The sequence below is a fragment of the Mytilus trossulus genome, chromosome 6, assembly GCF_036588685.1.
Source record: "Mytilus trossulus isolate FHL-02 chromosome 6, PNRI_Mtr1.1.1.hap1, whole genome shotgun sequence".
NCBI classification, from domain to species: Eukaryota; Metazoa; Mollusca; class Bivalvia; order Mytilida; family Mytilidae; genus Mytilus; species Mytilus trossulus.
This window is the reverse complement of record NC_086378.1, coordinates 7,477,687-7,497,274: the sequence shown is the minus strand read 5'-3', so window position 1 is coordinate 7,497,274 and position 19,588 is coordinate 7,477,687. Positions and strand designations below refer to the sequence as shown.

Here is a 19,588-nt window from a genome sequence, read left to right as displayed (position 1 = left end):
GTAGGTCCTATGAAAACAAAACGTTATCTGGCATATTATATTAAAAGCCTAATATAGTTATACAACCCCACTGGGTCGATGCCAATGCTGATTTTAGGCGTTGAGTTTTAATGGGTATCAGCATTCCAATAGTCCATATTCTAACTTGAATCAATATCGATACGATTATTTAATAGTTAAATATTGAAATATGAAAACACTAGACTTTTTTAAACCACCAGGTAAGACAGTCATAGCCAGTTTGGGCACACCTTTTAGAATTCATTTTGGCGTGCAATGCTGGTTGATATCGTATTTAAGTTTTCCTTTAAACTGTTTTGATTCGAGTGCACAAGATGAGTCCAAAATAATTTTAGATAATATAATTTCAGCCGTGGAATTTTTGTCATCTTTTCATGTATTAAAAAGAAAATCAAAATTGTAAGGGTTCCGTGGACCCAGTGTCTCGCCTACTTTTGCTCAACAAAAAAGGGAAAATATTATATATTTAAAAACATCCTCTAGACTCCATCTTTTGATTGTAAGCAGCTTTTGTCCATAATTGGTAAAAATCCAGGATGGTTTTTGAATATATAATAACTATTTTAATAACTTTAACTGCAGATTGAATGTAGTATGAACTGGCAGTTACACTTGGTCCATCAGTAGAATATGAATAGGATTGTTTTACAACATTTACTTCTGGATACTATTTAATGATCATAAACAAGCTTCTGTACATGTTTGGTACAAATCCAGATAGTTTAAGAAAATTTTAAAGCTTTCGCCACAGACTGAATATTTACGGCCGCCGACGACGACGACTGAATGTAGAATCGTTATGTCTCGCTTTTCCGACAAAATAAAATTCAATTATAAAAAAGAAGATGGGGTATGATTGCTCATCAGATAAGCCTTCAGAAGAGATCAAATAACACAGAAATTAACTATAGGTCACCGTACAGCGTTCAACATTGAGAAAAGCCTATACCGCATAGTCAAAAGCCCCAAAATGACAAATGTAAAAACATTTCAAACAAAAAAACTAACGCCCTAATATATGGACAAAAAATGAACGAAATACAAAAATGTAACACAGCAACATACGATAAACACTGAACTACAAGCTCCTTATTTAATACAGTCACATACATACAGAATATGGCGGGGTTCACAATGTTATCGGGATCTTAATCCTCCACTAATCTGGGAAGGTTGTCTTACAGAACAACATAAGAATGAACCCTAAAAATCAGTAGAAAAAGCATGAATTCATCAAATGGATACACATAGAAACACATCTAACAAAATCTTACGGAGGACGTGGCCGGGTACTTGTACATCCCGACAACAAAAAAGACATTAAGAAACAGACCTGAGTAACTCACAGTTCCCGACAGTCAGATCAAAGCCAATAACTATTATAAAAACAGCATGCATCTAAAAGTAACTTATTAATCGTTACACATCCAGCATGCATCTAAAAGTAACTTATTAATCGTTACACATCCAGCATACAACGGATTTGATGTAAGGCTTTATAAAGAGTCAGAGAAAAACATGACATTGTGCAATGCCAAGATACTATATTCAACGATCTAAATACAGTGTTGATTAGACCATTTTTTTATTACCGACTTTTGACTCCGGGTTCTTTGATATTTCGACAGGGTACCTACTGTGTTGGTGGATATCCTGGTACTCGATTAATTATGAGCAACCAAAAGAAGCAAACTTTTTTTTTAATGTGAGCGTCATTGATGAGTCTTTTGTAGACGAAACGTGCGTCTGCCGTGAATACAAAAAATTCAATCCTGGTATCTATGATGAGTTTATTTAAACCAGTTTGAATTTGTTAATTTCTACATGCTGTACTGATTCAGGAATATGGTAGTTGTTATCCATTTGTTTGATGTTTTTGAGTTTTTGATTTGCCATTTTCATAGGGACTTTCCGTTTTGAATTTTCCTTAACAATATTTTTGTTAATTGTCAATTTTGTTCTCCAATTTATTCATATTGTAGTCATGTGGTGTTGTGTTGTCATTGTGATGTTATATTTCACATGGCCATAAAAGTGCGAGGTTTGGCATGCCACAAAACCAGGTTCAACCCACCATTTTTTCCTTTAAAAATGCCCTGTACCAAGTCAGGAATATGGCCATTGTAATATTATAGTTCGTTTCTGTGTGTATTACATTTTAACATTGTGTCGTTTGTTTTCTCTTATTTTTAGTTTAAATTCACATTGTGTCACGGTACTTGTCTATTCCAAATTCATGTATTTGGTTTTGATGTTTTATTTGTTATTTTCGTGGGATTTTGTCTGATGTTCGGTCCGTTTCTCTGTGTGTTACATTTTAGTGTAATGTCGTTGTTCTCCTCTTTTATTTAATGCGTTTCTCTCGGTTTTGTTACCCCGATTTTATTTTTGGTCATGGATTTATGAGTTTGGAACAGCGGTATACTGCTGTTGCCTTTATTTGTTATTTAGATTTTTTCAATATTTCAATTTTGTAAGAGAAGTATTTACAAAAATACTTATCTCCTGTTTAAATTCAAAGAAGTAAATAGTTAATAAAGCCTGACAAACACAAACGCTCAGCTATATCGACCAAAGGAACGAATTGAAAACAACTGTCGTATTGATGACTTGGTACAAGTATTTTCTAATAGTTATCCCCGGTATCCAAGTTTTTGTTTACGCTCGTGATTAATTATATATCAGTCTCTTAATTGAGCAAAGTTGCAAGAATTTGATTACTTTTATTCATAATTACTTAGTAAAGTTTATAATTTAGAACTATTCCAGTTCGATGGTAATGCGCCAACAATGTTTGGTTTGTAAAATCATTCTAAACATATACCCTTCTTGTATATTTTGTGTTGTTTTATAACTGATATTTTGACATTTCATTTTATTTATACTTCACAATCAATATGTATATTATTTGAATAGACTGTTATTTTTATATTCATATGTTTATCAGTATTCAACGTCTGTATCTTTCCTGGTCTCATGTTCATTCAAACCTATAAAAATCATAAAGAACAATCACTTGTCAGAAATAAATAAACTTTAATGTCAATGTTGATGTAGTTATCTTCTTTGCAAAACGTTAAATAAAAATAGTAACGCGCAATTCCGAGATATACACAATAAACTATCATTTATCTCACATGCCTCGGCGAATCGTATTTCAGATGTGATCAAATAGAAGAGATACTAATCTGTATTTTTATAATTGATAATAAAAATACTTATTTTTTTACATGACTCATATGTCTCTATAGTTAACCCTAAGTAATAATTTTATTTATAGCTTTACTTTTTTTGAGATCTGTTCAACATAATCGTTTAACAAACAAATAAACAAAGGAGTAAGTTCGGTAAGTGCCATATTTGGCCCCAATTATAAAGTTCATGGTTACAAGACAATAATTGTTTTAAGTTGCCTTAAAGACATGTGAAAAAGTTAAACAGAGCTGTTTTTGTCAAAGTTTAATTCTAACACAACGATTTTTACATTCCAAAACAGTCAAGATAAGGGATTTTGGTGAAATTTGACAAAATCAGCGGGATTTCAACCAAATAAAGGACCAGGAAACATAGACAAGCTTAATATTCAAATAAGACATGTTGAATGTCTTCACAAACATTATTTTAAAAGATCTTTGTTGTCGACGTATGCGCTCTATGTTTCCTGTCAAATAATCTTTGGAAATTTACCCATTTTCATTGATTTTTTCGTGAAAAATCAATATGAGTACAACTTGTGACGTCATAATGAACGCAGAAACGTAAAATTTTAAACAAAATGGCTTATATCCTATCTAGTCAATGTATTAGCTATAATTTATCGTGATATTGGTCAAGAAATCCGAATTTGAAATTTACGCTAAAAAAGTGGGCCATTTTAGGACCTTATCGAACATACTCCTTTAAACTTGTATCTCCGTGATTCTGCTTAAAGTGGTGATAATAGGAAGAAACGTAATAGGTCTTTAGTAGGAAGAAACTAAAAAAGTCCAAACATCTGACAAAAATTCCTTCACCTGAAATGACTACATCCTTAATTGTCGAACAGCGCACGTGGTGCATTAACATTGATCGCGTTAATGTTATAACTACCACTGGGTGGATATGCTGTTGTTAGTCCTTGAGGGTACCATTAGCAGTGTTGCTAGTATGTCGGTCCTAACATGAAAATGCGAATATGTTATTTTATTTCAATTAGTTATTTGTTACAAAATCAGTATGAGGTAAAAAGTATATCCCTCATGCATAGCTCACTTTCCTTATTCTTGTTTGGCTGTTTTATGTCCCTTTTTGCTTTAGCAGCTCTTAAACATGTGTGTCATGTTTGGATTTTCAAATATGTTGCTCTCAAACATCACTGAAAAACATTCATTCATTGACGAAAGACGCTGCTGGTGCAGTAAAATTGGTACCTTTGATAATATCAATACTATAATATGCGAGCAAATACCCATGATACATTTGACTGATGGGATGAATCTCATTATCGAACAATAACAAATATATCCCAATCAAAACATAAACTATTGGAAGTTTAAAAAATAGACTGTTTCTTTCGAATTTTTATATATGTTATCTGAAAGGATTTGCAGTTTTTAATTCTCTTTAACGTGATTAAATTTGGCCTTCCAACTGCTTTGAATAAAAAAAAACTGTTATTTTCTAACTTTTATATATGTTATCTGAAAGAATTTGCAGTTTTAATGCTCTTTAACATGATTAAATTTAGCCTTTCAACTGCTTTGATTAAATAGACTATTTATTTCTTACTTTTATATATGTTATCTGAAAGAATTTGCTGTTTTTAATACTCTCTAATGTAATTTAGTTTGGCCTTCTTATTGCTTTGATTCGAGCGCCACTGATCTTGCGAAAAACAAAATACGCCTTGTATCGATAGCTATGGTGATCAGGTTTGTATTACCTTAATTTCACATATGTATTTCATTGTGGTATCGCATGCAGAGTCGTTACACTTAAATTGACAGTAATCTTACAATGCTCGATTTCACCGTAATTGTTCGGCTCGCGTATTGCATACCAAATCATAATCATCTTTGATGATTGAATTGCATTACCTTTATTTCACAAATGTATTTATGTTTGATATTACAATTAGCGTCGTTCCATCCTGACGTTCCATTCTGTCGATAGTTATTGACACAATCCTCGATCTTACCGACATTGTTCGGTTCGACAGGACATTGGTTTAGTTAAGTCAATATGTTGCAATTCAGTTGCAAAATCTGTTTGATTTTTTGGAAAATACTATTGCAGCTGAATCTATGAATTTCAACTAATTCTTCTTCTTCTGTTAGTTCCTTATAAAAATTTAACTTTGCATATTTCGTAAAATGCGCATCTTTTGCAGTAAAATTGGCACCGTTAATGTGACGAATACCAGAATACGCTATGGGCAAACGATTAGAATGACATTCAATTAGTCAGCACTTCTGTGTTGACATGGATTATCATTGACATAATCATTATTATATATTAACTGTTTACAAAACTTTGAATTATTCTACCTAACAAGATTTTTTATACCCAAGCTGTATTTAAAAAAATCCTATTGGAATTTTGGGCCTCAATGTTCTTCAACTTCTTACTTTATTTGGCCTTAAAGTTTGTGATTCGAGCGTCACGCTTAAGTCTTTTGTAGGTGTAACGCGCTTAATGAAGTTTTTTAATTCATGTGATCTATGATGATTTGAATTCCTGTGTTAACTTTGACTGATGCAGTTTAACTCATGAGCAGAATGTCCCTAATCAAATGGCAAAATCAAAAGCTCAACACATTAAACAAATTTGGATAACACCTATATAGAATTTGAAAATTTATGCTTTATAATTTGATTTCATTTGGCCTTCAAACTGTTTGATTCGAGCGACCCTGGTGAGTTTTCTGCCGACAAAACCCTCGTCTTGCATACTAAATCATTAGCATATTTGGAGTTTGTTTTACCTTAATTTCACATATGTAGTTAACTTTTGCATCGCATGGAGCGTCGTTCCACGCTTTGTGATGGTAATCGACACAATGCTCGATATTACCGAGATTGTTCGGTTCGCCAGGACCCCAGGTTTTCACATTGACTATTGTTACATTGAATGGTTGACCGCTCGGTTCCCATCTAAATATGCCTTCCGTACCGTTGTCCGTTCCACCTATCCAATAAACTTTAAATAAAAGGTTCATAAAAATGTTTAACCAATATGCATTTGTTAAAAATTTTATTTGATGATTTTTAATTATGTTTGGCAAAATGTAGTTCTGTCATGCTATATCATTCATTGCAGACTCGATAGCGGTAGTCTACACACACTTCAATAAGGTTATGTTTTAAGGATACAGGTTGTTGTAAAGTCTCGTCTTTATTCATATACAGGATAAAGTGCAATGTTGTAAGAACAACACTCTGTGAAGGTACAAAAATAGTACATAACATCAGGTTGTATGTTAAAATATGAGAAAAATAAATGGGGAATATGTCCATGCCGCCGCTTGCATATCATTTGTTAAAGTTATAAAGGAACATAACTGAAGAATTGTTTATGTGATGCTACTTAAATTTGTTATTGATCTGAGTTTTGTAGTTATAAGTAGTGTGTTTAAGTATCAGAAAATTTGGTTGAGGCAAACTTAACTTAAATTCAGCAATGTGTCCTTTTGTAGAGGAACATAACTCTAGAACAGTCAGAGTGACAGCCTAAAAAATCATACTTGATCTGTATAATGTGGTAATAAGCATTTGTGTATAGGTTTAATGACATGTGGTTGAAGAAAACCTAAGTTAGAGATCGGAAACCAAACAATCAGCATTTTTCCCTTTGTAAAGGGGCATAAGTCTAGAACGGTTTTAGTGACGACAACACAATTCGAACTTGGTCTGTGTTTGACGTGTTTGACGTGGCACGGTACTTGTCTATCCCATATTTATGTATTTGGTTTTGGTGTTATATTTGTTATTCTCGTGGTGTATTGTCTGTTGCTTGGTCCGTTTCTGTGTGCTGTTGCGTTTCGGTGTTGTGTCGTTGTTCTCCTCTTATATTTAATGCGTTTCCCTCGGTTTTGGTTTTTTGCCCCGATTTTGTTTTTTGTCCATGGATTTATGAGTTTTAAACAGCGGTATACTACTGTTGCCTTTATTTGAATGTAATGAGCATTGTGTATAAATTTCATAACATTTGCTTAAGACAAACTAAAGTTAAAAGAACAGACACGAAAAATTTACCAATATTTCCATTTGTATAGGGCATAACTCTAGAACGGTAAAAGTGACGTCACCAAACTATAAAACTCTGTCTGTGCTTTGTGGTAATTAGCATTGCGTATAAGATTCATAAAATTGATTGAGGCAAAACAAATTAGAGAATGGAAACTATTTTTGGGACGGACGTACGTACGTACAGACGTTCAAGGGAAAAACTTAATGCCACCTCCGCTACAGCAGGAGCATAATAATTTCGTGGAATATGATAGTTATACCCATCAAGATCACCTTTGATCACCTCTCAGCTTTTTGTGGGGTTCGTGTTGCTCAGTTGTTAGTTGTCTATGTTGTGTTTTGTGTACTGTTGTTTGTCTGTTTGTCTTTAATTTTTAGCCATAGATATAGGAAGATGTGGTATGAGTGCCAATGAGACAACTCTCCATCCAAATAACAATTTATAAAAGTAATTTATGATAGTTTATTTTCGACTTATGTTCCTTTGGTATTATTCGCCTCTTGTAGGCAATTAATTAACCCTGCATTTGATTGGAGAAATAATCTCGGTCATGAACATGCACACATTTAATTTTTTTCTCTCTGAACCTCACTTCAGATATAAAATTCAATCCCAGACAATAAAATTTCAAAAATAAAAAGCCTTATGATGCTTTCGTTTTCTACATTTTTTATTCTAAAAAGTGATAGTTTACGATAGTATGGTCGCTTAGCTGAATAACATGATGTGCCATGCATTTTATTTTCTAATACTATATCGTTTATCATTTTTAGAAATATCGTTTTGGTCAAATTCATAAAATATTGGAGTATGACGAATCAGAATAGTTTTATAATTTACCTATAGACCGACTCCTCACTTCATGGTTTAGAAAATTCAATTCAATGTTCGTTTCTATATCTGTTAAGGATCCGCCTAGTTTATGGCATCTTGACTGAAAAAGAACATGATTCATGTGTTTAATTTACAAATTTGGGTGACTTTTACCTTAACCGTATTTGGCAAAAATTTTGGGAATTTTGGGTTCTCAATTCCAAATATAAAATAAAAATCATATAAGACTAACAAGGGCCAGAAGCTCCTGACCTGGAACAGGCGCAAAGGATGCGATGGGATTCATGATACCTATACCTCCAGCCAATGCAGAAAATAAACACGCAGCAATTCGCTCAGTTAAACTCAGCTTAAGAGAAATCCAATTACGATGTCAGAATAGGTAACATAAGAAACAAAGAAATATGACAATGATGCATATCGCATTCATGTCTACATCATATGAAAATCAAGCACAATCCCTCCTGTTAGGGGTTTATAATCGTACTGTCATACAATATATATGAGAAAAACATGACCTGTATCACGCCAAAAACTAGTATTAGAATAAATGTGTTTATTTCCCTATGAGTGAATCATTGTTAAAACCAAAATAAGCCATTTTTAATGACCTGACAGTATCGTAACTATATTTCTTCTTAATAAGTCTGTTAAAAGGTTTGGTTTTGCTTTTGAGGAGAATGCCGACATTGTTGTGCTTTGTAAATAATATTACCACACCAGATTGGATGTGAAATACCTGAATGTATAAGATATCTGCATGATGATTTATATTTACGAATGATGAATACTATTCTGAAGTTTCTCGATATTTACAAGTTTCAAAACGGAAATGAATTTGATATCCTTTGATATTACTGAATTTTTCAAGTTCGATATAATGACAAACTAGCCTTTTTAGTATGAGATGTCAAAATGATAAACGCATTTTTCGCTTCGATCGTTCAATAACACTTGGTTTCAACCGTTAGAGTTTTCATTTTAAAACGAATTATATCAATTCATTTTTCCTTAATTTTTATCAATCTTGAAGAAACCGTACCCATAAGCAAAAGTTATACTACCTGCGCTCCTATCCAATCTTTTTTGTCGTTACTAAAAAAATAGCAGGACCTCAAACCAGAAGTTGTTATCCAACCAGTTGTACAGTTAACATCTAAAATGTATACTTGATAATACTACTACAAAAATAAGAAGGTGTTGTATGATTGCTAATGAGACAACTCTGCTCAACAGACCGAAAGACACAGACATTAACAACAATAGCTCACCGTTCGGCCTTCACAATAAGTAAAACCCATACCGCTTTGATCCCAAAATGACAAATGTCAAAAAATCCAAAACAAACTTAGGGTTTGATTTTTTTGGACATAATAATGAACAAAAATACATACGATATACAGCAATAAACAACAACGACTGAATTACTACTGACTTTAGACATACCCATACGTAGGTTTTGGAGTCAAATAAGTTTTAAGGTGCGCCAACCCTACCCCTTTACATTGACAATGTTAAAACACTACACTACAAAAACAAACTATAAAAATCAGTTGAAAAAGGCTGAACTCATCGATCGATACAAAGCAGGAATATATCTAACACACATTAGAGTGACACAACAACAACAAAAACCACATTAAGTACACAGCTTAGAGTACTCGCAGGTACCGACAGCTATTTCAAATATAATAACAACTTATAAAAAAATCATGTTTCTAAGACTTATGTATCAATCAGTACACATACAGCATTCAATGGATTTAGTGTAAAGATGTCATTAACTGTCCGAGTAAAACATACCCTTGTGCAAAGCCAAGATGAAGGTTTTGACATAGAATCATGAATGAGCAGAAGTATATAAAAATTATATTTAGTTTGATCCAAATTTACTTATACCAAAATCAATATCAGTACCAATAAAAAAAAATTGAAAGGTCAATTAAGGTTTTGAATGCGTTACCTTTTGGAATATGTTTATTAAAAGGGTCGATTAGTTTAGCCGGATCATATCTAAATTTCCGAGCTCAGTTAACAACATCTTAAAAAATAACACGTACGATCCTGTTAGAATGGATAAATTAAACTTTATAACTAGCGAAACCTCTCACTTGTATGACAGTCGCACAAAAGATGGACGTAAGATACCAGAGGGATAGCAAAAATCAAAGATAGAAAAATAAACTGACAACTCCATTGTTACAAAAGAAAAAGACAAACAGAAAATTAATAGTACACAAAGAACAACTTAGAAAACTAAAGACTAAGCAACACGAACCCTACCAAAAACCTGGAGATGATCTTACAACCAATCCTACATACTAAATCTTTATATCTTTGGTAGAATAAACGACAATAAAGACAACAACACCCGCAGGATTACTACTTCAGGTATTGGTTCACCATATTTAAATTCATCATTGGAAGAAGTTAGAAAAGGTTTCAAGTAATTTGTGGTAAAAAAAACCCTCCTAACTTGATGATTTAACAATTATACACAGATTAGGTTCATCGAAATCCAAAACTTCACAACAGACACGGGCATAGCGAACTAGTAGTGATATAAATAAACACCGTAAAATGGGTTCAGATGAACAAAAATGTTCAAAAAAATTCTATTAAAAAGGGGGAACGAAAAATCGTCCCTTTTTTCCTAAATTTTAGTGTAAAGTTTCCCTTGTAAAACGGAAATATCTAAATCTAGGAGTGGAAAATTGTTACCGTTTATGTTGAACCACATATTTTCTACATTCATATTAGTCATATATTGCTTTGTGTTAATTGTCTTTTATGCGAGTTGCTTTCCTGCTTTGTTTCGATCTATTGAGATAAGCCTATTGCAACTGATGTGTATAGTTAGTTCTTATGTTGTGCTGATACAACATTGTTCCAGATAAGGATAGTTGAGCACTACCAAACATGTTTCAGCACGACTCATTCTTAATGTGTCTGCCCCAATTCAGGAGCCTGTAATCCTGTGTTAGCCAAAGAGACAACTATCTCTTAAAGACCAAGACAATGATGAGAATAATAAGTTCGGCCTAAATAACAACTTAAATAACAAAAAAATATACAGAAAATTACAACGGCCAAATTAGCACCGTAAATGATTTTGATAGACAGCGACAAACGACCAAATAACACGGGATTACAAATTCCTGTCGTTAGACATGAACATGAACAAAAATGCGTTTTTTCCATGTTTATGAGCGGTATACTTTTCCCTATTCAAAAAAACGCATAAGAACCAACTGTAAAAATAAGATAATGCTTTTGAGGTTTTGTCACAGTTTGCATTCAAGCTTAAAGGGAATCTAAATTTCATTGAGCCCTTAGAGTCGTGGTTCACGTGTGGCAAAGAAATCCATGAATATAGGTATTCTATGAGTGAAAATAGATGCACCTTATTGTAGATAAAAGTGAAAAACATAAAAAAAAATAGAAAAAAAGATTTTTACTTTAGAATTAAATGCTTCGTTTTTGTAAATTCATTGGGGTGTAAAAGCGTTAACCGAAGTAAATTTGGTATGAAGCGCGGAAGCGCCTCATTCTACAAATGTACACACGGTCATCGCTTTTAAAACCCTATGAAATTACCGAAAGAAGCATTCAATACTTATAATTACATTTGTTCGCTATGATCATGAAAACACGATTACTATCAAGTTTTTCTTTTATTTACCTGTGCATTAAATTGTTGCATTATGTGATATCATGAACGTTACAATTCATTTTGAAATAAAGGTTGATTTCAGAATGACATGAGATTGCTGTTAGCAAATCAAAGTAACACATACATCTAATGTAACTATTTGGTAATATGTGTCATGCTAGATTTTTTTTCAACCATGTAAATAACCTTTTTTATGTGATACTTTCTGAAGTAAAGCGTCGAGCGCTTTTATCAAATTAAATACACTTGTATCTCAATAGTTTGAATTCGCATGGCCGGAAATGCATGCAAGGACGCTTAGCTTGTAGACATGTGACATTTGAGCATCGTTAAACAACTGCTGAAATGAAGTAAAAGAATATATGAAATTCCCGAAGATTATAAATTACACATCCAGCAAGATGTCCCGTTAATTATTGTCAAACTGCAGTTTTATTGATTTACCTGAGGCATCTGTATCAATCATTTTACGGTTTGATGAGGTCGTTTGTTGGTTGTCTGTTGTATCTGTATCAATCATTTTACGGTTTGATGAGGTCGTTTGTTGGTTGTCTGAGGCATCTGTATCAATCATTTTACGGTTTGATGAGGTCGTTTGTTGGTTGTCTGTTGTATCTGTATCAATCATTTTACGGTTTGATGAGGTCGTTTGTTGGTTGTCTGTTGTATCTGTATCAATCATTTTACGGTTTGATGAGGTCGTTTGTTGGTTGTCTGTTGTATCTGTATCAATCATTTTACGGTTTGATGAGGTCGTTTGTTGGTTGTCTGTTGTATCTGTATCAATCATTTTACGGTTTGATGAGGTCGTTTGTTGGTTGTCTGTTGTATCTGTATCAATCATTTTACGGTTTGATGAGGTCGTTTGTTGGTTGTCTGTTGTATCTGTATCAATCATTTTACGGTTTGATGAGGTCGTTTGTTGGTTGTCTGTTGTATCTGTATCAATCATTTTACGGTTTGATGAGGTCGTTTGTTGGTTGTCTGTTGTATCTGTATCAATCATTTTACGGTTTGATGAGGTCGTTTGTTGGTTGTCTGTTGTATCTGTATCAATCATTTTACGGTTTGATGAGGTCGTTTGTTGGTTGTCTGAGGCATCTGTATCAATCATTTTACGGTTTGATGAGGTCGTTTGTTGGTTGTCTGTTGTATCTGTATCAATCATTTTACGGTTTGATGAGGTCGTTTGTTGGTTGTCTGTTGTATCTGTATCAATCATTTTACGGTTTGATGAGGTCGTTTGTTGGTTGTCTGTTGTATCTGTATCAATCATTTTACGGTTTGATGAGGTCGTTTGTTGGTTGTCTGTTGTATCTGTATCAATCATTTTACGGTTTGATGAGGTCGTTTGTTGGTTGTCTGTTGTATCTGTATCAATCATTTTACGGTTTGATGAGGTCGTTTGTTGGTTGTCTGAGGCATCTGTATCAATCATTTTACGGTTTGATGAGGTCGTTTGTTGGTTGTCTGTTGTATCTGTATCAATCATTTTACGGTTTGATGAGGTCGTTTGTTGGTTGTCTGTTGTATCTGTATCAATCATTTTACGGTTTGATGAGGTCGTTTGTTGGTTGTCTGTTGTATCTGTATCAATCATTTTACGGTTTGATGAGGTCGTTTGTTGGTTGTCTGTTGTATCTGTATCAATCATTTTACGGTTTGATGAGGTCGTTTGTTGGTTGTCTGTTGTATCTGTATCAATCATTTTACGGTTTGATGAGGTCGTTTGTTGGTTGTCTGTTGTATCTGTATCAATCATTTTACGGTTTGATGAGGTCGTTTGTTGGTTGTCTGAGGCATCTGTATCAATCATTTTACGGTTTGATGAGGTCGTTTGTTGGTTGTCTGTTGTCTCTGTATCAATCATTTTACGGTTTGATGAGGTCGTTTGTTGGTTGTCTGTTGTATCTGTATCAATCATTTTACGGTTTGATGAGGTCGTTTGTTGGTTGTCTGTTGTATCTGTATCAATCATTTTACGGTTTGATGAGGTCGTTTGTTGGTTGTCTGAGGCATCTGTATCAATCATTTTACGGTTTGATGAGGTCGTTTGTTGGTTGTCTGTTGTCTCTGTATCAATCATTTTACGGTTTGATCAGGTCGTTTGTTGGTTGTCTGTTGTATCTGTATCAATCATTTTACGGTTTGATGAGGTCGTTTGTTGGTTGTCTGTTGTATCTGTATCAATCATTTTACGGTTTGATGAGGTCGTTTGTTGGTTGTCTGAGGCATCTGTATCAATCATTTTACGGTTTGATGAGGTCGTTTGTTGGTTGTCTGTTGTCTCTGTATCAATCATTTTACGGTTTGATCAGGTCGTTTGTTGGTTGTCTGTTGTATCTGTATCAATCATTTTACGGTTTGATCAGGTCGTTTGTTGGTTGTCTGTTGTCTCTAAAGTGTTTGACAATTTTTCTGAAAAGGAAGTAAACTCCAATAAAATGTGAAGGGAACTTGAAGAAGAAAGATGCTACGGGACCTTTGATAGTCTATACGTACGTGGAAATTCTTGCCGGTAATTACACAAGTTTGACATACACAGCCAAATATAGTTTTTGTCATGCCTCTGTCTTAAGCAATACACGAACTGCTGTAACACCCAGACATAAACAATGAAGTTACAGCATAGTGACATATTTGTCTTAAATTCATGATATTCTTTTGACAAACTTGTTTTACTTTACGCGATGGCGAAATAGTTGGAATAACTTATTTTTCCTGAATTAATTTTCATCAGAAGTAATGCTGTTTTGATAAATTGTTTTTTTTTCTTCAGTGTCTACCTATTTTGCTCTTTATATGAACATTCTATAACAAAGCCTAAATTCTACTGGGAACTAGGAAATGACTGAAAGGGTAATTGGATTCACCTCTATAATAAGGCCCAAAAATAGCTTCAACCTTTATAATTCTGAGTTATTATGATAAGAATATTTAAATGCAAAATCAAACAAAAAGGAAAACCCTACCTAGTTTTTACTGCTTCATTATCTCATAATATTTATAATTTTTTTTATCAACAATTTATTTCACATTATTGTACCAACCTTTTGCTATTAGAAGTGCTGTGACTATTATCGTTACAGCAACGATCAAAATGACAACAAGGGCCACTATTAATGAACGTTTTGTTTTCCTCGTGAATGGATTTTTAAAACTATTTCTTACGTCAACATTGTCATATGTATGATCACTGTAAATATGTTCATCGGGAGTTGTTCTAATAAGGTCCTCATACATTTTCATGTCGAAATATTTTTTACATGTTATTTTCCCTTGAAAACAATCTTTAATATTATTTCCTCATAAAATGTAGATTTACGTAATCACACGAAAGAACACATATATACCTAAAAAGTTAGACAAAGAACAAGATACATACAAAACAATTCAAAATAATTTAATGATGATGCAAAATATCTGTTTCCTTATTAGCAACTGACCCAAGATTGTCATACGACTTTTAAACGGAAAATACTTAAGATAACGAAGTGCTAGGCTGGGTACAATCGTTTCCGTTCTCTTAATTGTGATCAGTATTTTTCATTTTTGCAAAATGACTTTTTGAAGTATGATCATGATTCATGTTCCAAAGAAAGCCCGATTTTATATAGACTTATAAACTTATTACTTCAAATAACAATTATATAACATAATCCTTTCTGTTATATTTATAGAAAATGGGGAAGATATGGTATGATTGCCAATGAGATATCTCTCCACAAGAAACCAAAATGGCACAGAAATAAACAACTATCACTGTACGGCCTTCAGCAATGAGCAAAGCCCATACCACATAGTCAGCTATAAAAGGCCCCGAAATGACAAAGTAAAACAATTCAAACGAGAAGACTAACGGCCTTATTTATATAAAAAACAATTGAACGAAAAACAAATATGTCAAACATAAACAAACGACAACCACTGAATTATAGGTTCCTGACTTGGAACAGGCACATACATACATAATAAGTTCAGTAGTTGTCTTGTGTTGTTGCCCGCCATATTTATTTTTCGTTTAGAGGTTGCACATAACTCTTGGTTTGCATTCGTTTCAAAAGATTAACATTTGTCTTTTTGTGGCTTTATATAATCGGTATGATTTTTTTTCAATGTTGACCACCATACGAGGAGATTTAGTTATTAATAACTTCTATATCATGTGATCTGGTGTACATTTTGTCTATTTGGCAAATAAACAATATCATATCATTTAAAAAATCGTTTTCGTCAGGATTTATCAATTTCCATTTATGACAAAATCATAAGATTAACTACAGAAGAATTTGACGATAACTAACTGTTGTGTTGAATGATATGATCTTTATCATAATCTGAGTTTGTAAAATTTAAACGTGGCATTCAAAAGATATCGAGGAAGAAAAACAAAATGAGACAAGACAGATGATATCGAGCTGTACGAGCAGTGGTGCACCATTTTATATAAAAGAAAAGGTAATTGTTCATCAAATAAAAAGACTTGTATGAATATTCATTTTAAAGGACGCTATAAACCGGAAAAGCTCTCCGGTTCAGGTATTTGTTTTAGTACGAATGTTAATTTGTTGAACTGACAAAAAGGATACCAAGTGACTGATCTCTGTTCCTGTAAAGAAAAAACGTGGATTTGTCTTCTTTAAATCCAAAGCAATGTATAACTATATTTGTAAATAGGGTGTCCTGGTGCACTGTCATTTTAGCGATGTTTTTTAACATTGCCATATCAGCGGGAGCTTTATCTAGTCTTTTCTGTATAATAAGATTTTCGGTGCCAAGTAAGGACCTTAGCAGTTATTAATAACTAAAACTACTTATAGAAATACAACAGTCTACAAAACATCGGAAAAATAAAATAAAAACTAAGCAACAATAACCCTACCGAAAACTTTGGGATGTAACATTTCCTAATTCATACGTTACGCTTCGGTCTGTTTATGTTATATGTTTTCACTAGCAGGAATATGGTTCTTATTGTGAAACTGCCTATTTTAGAGTTTGTGTGAATCAGATGTGGATACTAAAATTCCAATGATCTTTTAGAATACATACAGTATGAGACTCTCATGTTGCAATAGTATTTTAACATTTGACTTTTCTACACTGTACACAAGTATTTCCCATTTAAAACTAAAAGACAATTTGGAAGAGTTGGTATCGCTTTGTTTCATGTTGTCGTATCTACAATCCGCTTCCCCTTTCAACCATAATTCGACTATTTATCGGGTTTGTAATAACGAGCAACACAACGGGTGCAATTTGTGAGCAAGATTTGCTCACCCTTCTGGAGCACCTGATATCACCCCGAGTTTTTGGTGGGGTTCGTGTTGCTCAGTATTTTGTGTTCTATGCTGTGTCTTTCGTACTATTATTTGTCTGTTTGTCTTTTATTTTTTAGATATGGTGTTGATAGTTAATGTTCGATCTTTGAGTTTGACTGTCCTCTGGTATCTTTCGCCCTTCCTTTCTTACACGAAATCTGCTCTAGCAAAAGTAACGCGGAGAAATGATTTCATTCTTATTTTTCTGGTATTCATAACGGATTCGGGGATCGATACGATATATCTTTGTCTCAATTCACTAGCGAACTGCTGAGCAGTGTTTGATCATTAGAATAGTTGTTTTATCTGTAATTTATCGATGGTGACAGACTTTTGGATTTGCAATGTGGGTGATGAATGCATATGAAGAGAGGTCACCCTTTCGAAAACCCATTTTTTGCTGTTTGGATTTCAAGCTATTTCTTCGGGTCATTTTTTCAATACATGAATATTGAATCGAACAAACGTTAACTTCTACTGTTTTTTCTTGAAAAGTAACCAATATTTTGATATATCGTTACATATTGTAAACATCACAAGTAATTTCAGATGTTATTCATTTCGACGCAATATCTAATTATCTTGATGAATTGAGCTGAAATATCGACACGGACATTTAATGATTGTACGACTTTTTATTTGGGTTTAAATTGATTTAACTGGGAACGTGCTCCCTGAAAGTTAGGATTAACGAATATAATGTTATTTGACTGTTTACAATAGCTGCTGATTGGTCATTTAGGCTTTCTTATTCCCTTAAAATCTAGCTGTAATCATTTGACAAACTCTATCAATTCATGTAAGAACATATTTTTATCATATCATAGACAGACTAAGAGGAAACTGATAAAAAACAGCCAATATTATAATGTTTTACTTATTAACATTTGGAAAGCTACCATTTGGTAAATATTCTAATTTCAAACCCGATTATATCAAAATGATATCGAATAAAGATAAAAAAATAAAAAAGGTTTCTTTTTTATGTTAGAAAACAATTCATCTAAATCTTTGTAATTTTTAGGGGACGGCATTGCACTATTTTCACATTATCATAAATACCTATATCAGTTCAAAAAATACTGATTGAGAGCCAACTCGAACAGCAATGAAGTTTGGAATGATGATTTGATCCTAGGATAACAATGAGAAAATTACAAAACCAGGACAGACAGGAGTGTACAAAAAGGGACGACAAAACAAATCAATGAAAGACAGACAACACTATGACAAAGAGAAACAATACATAATACAGAACAAAACAGAACAGGTTTTACATAACACTGCACAGAAATTACAAAACAGAACCGAACAGGTTTCACATAACACTGCACAGAAATATACAAAACAGAACAGCACAGGTTTAACATAACACTGCAGAGAAATTACAAAACAGAACAGCACAGGTTTTACATAACACTGCACAGAAATTACAAAACAGAACAGAACAGGTTTTACATAACACTGCACAGAAATTACAAAACAGAACTGAACAGGTTTTACATAACACTGCACAGAAATTACAAAACAAAACAGAACAGGTTTTACATAACACTGCACAGAAATATACAAAACCGGAGTTAAACACAGTAAGGTAAATATTTATCTCTTAATAAATTCAAACTTAACATCGTATCTAAGTAAAATGCATATTTCTTTGAGAATCTTTTATCGATTTTTTTAAAGTAAAATCACAAAAATACCGAATTTCAAGGAAAATGTGAAGGAAAATGCAACTTTGAAATTTCCTAATCAAATGGCAAAATCAAAAGTTTAAACACATAAAACGATAGAAAAAACAACTGTCATATTCCTGACATGGTACAGACATCTGTTAATGTAGAAAATGATATATTAAACAACCTGATTTTTTAGCTAGTCAAACCTTTGACAATCGCATAGACTTCAATTATATTGACAACAATGAGCTTCTAATGCGTTTTGTTATGCAAGGTTAAAACGTTGAACTATTTGTCTTTGTTATTTCGATTCGAAGCAAATTGAATCTTCTATATCATTTGTATTTAATTTGTAATCAAATCAGTTCTTACAACATTGCAAGGGAAAAGACTCAGACGCACTAATTTAATTCATTGCCTGATCATTGTAATTTCAAAAAATCATTTCCGTCTGGTTATCATGTCAGTAAGCATAAAAACCAAGACTTTTATACCTTTTCGTCTCGTCAATGCATATGTTTGGTCGTATGTATAAAGAGCTTTTCACAGCAAAAACGGAAGATCCGTCATCATTGAATGCAACAAAGTCAGGCCGAGGGATGAATAGTCTGCATAATTGGGAAATTACAATTCTCAAGAACGACACAGACCCATTAAAGAAAAAGTCAAGAGAAAAATTACATGAAAATAGAATATGACACGGAAAAAATATAGATAGTGTAAATGTTTTGTACATTTTACTTTTTTGCACTGAAATAGTTCACCGTGTAGAATTTGCAAGTACATGATTACTCATCGTAAACAGATAATGAAATAAATGTCAAGCTTCAGAT

At 33.1% G+C, this 19,588-nt stretch overlaps 1 protein-coding gene across 2 annotated transcripts; it reads right to left on the bottom strand.

The window, feature by feature from the left end:
• Window positions 1-2,666: 2,666 nt before the first annotated feature.
• Window positions 2,667-13,809, bottom strand: LOC134720686 (dentin sialophosphoprotein-like). Of its 2 annotated transcripts, XM_063583115.1 has the most exons (5): window positions 12,200-13,809; window positions 9,147-9,238; window positions 8,089-8,182; window positions 5,984-6,198; window positions 2,667-3,011 (listed from the first exon to the last, which is right to left on the bottom strand). In XM_063583115.1, exons 1-5 carry the CDS (start codon window positions 13,785-13,787, stop codon window positions 3,006-3,008), a joined length of 1,995 nt encoding a protein of 664 aa, XP_063439185.1. In that variant the 5' UTR covers window positions 13,788-13,809; the 3' UTR covers window positions 2,667-3,005. The 2 variants fall into 2 exon arrangements, with proteins under 2 accessions (XP_063439185.1, XP_063439186.1); XM_063583116.1 differs by lacking the exon at window positions 5,984-6,198.
• Between the last annotated feature and the right edge of the window lie 5,779 nt (window positions 13,810-19,588).

Excerpts from the sequence above, each read along its gene's own strand:
- LOC134720686 (XM_063583115.1), bottom strand. The coding sequence starts at position 13,787 with ATGATTGATACAGATGCCTCAGACAACCAACAAACGACCTCATCAAAC. Across the intron at positions 8,183-9,146 it reads AAGATTGGATAGGAGCGCAG|TCAAGATGCCATAAACTAGG; the intron begins GTAGTATAACTT and ends GTTCTTTTTCAG. Across the intron at positions 6,199-8,088 it reads AGTGAGGAGTCGGTCTATAG|TTTATTGGATAGGTGGAACG; the intron begins GTAAATTATAAA and ends TTTTATTTAAAG.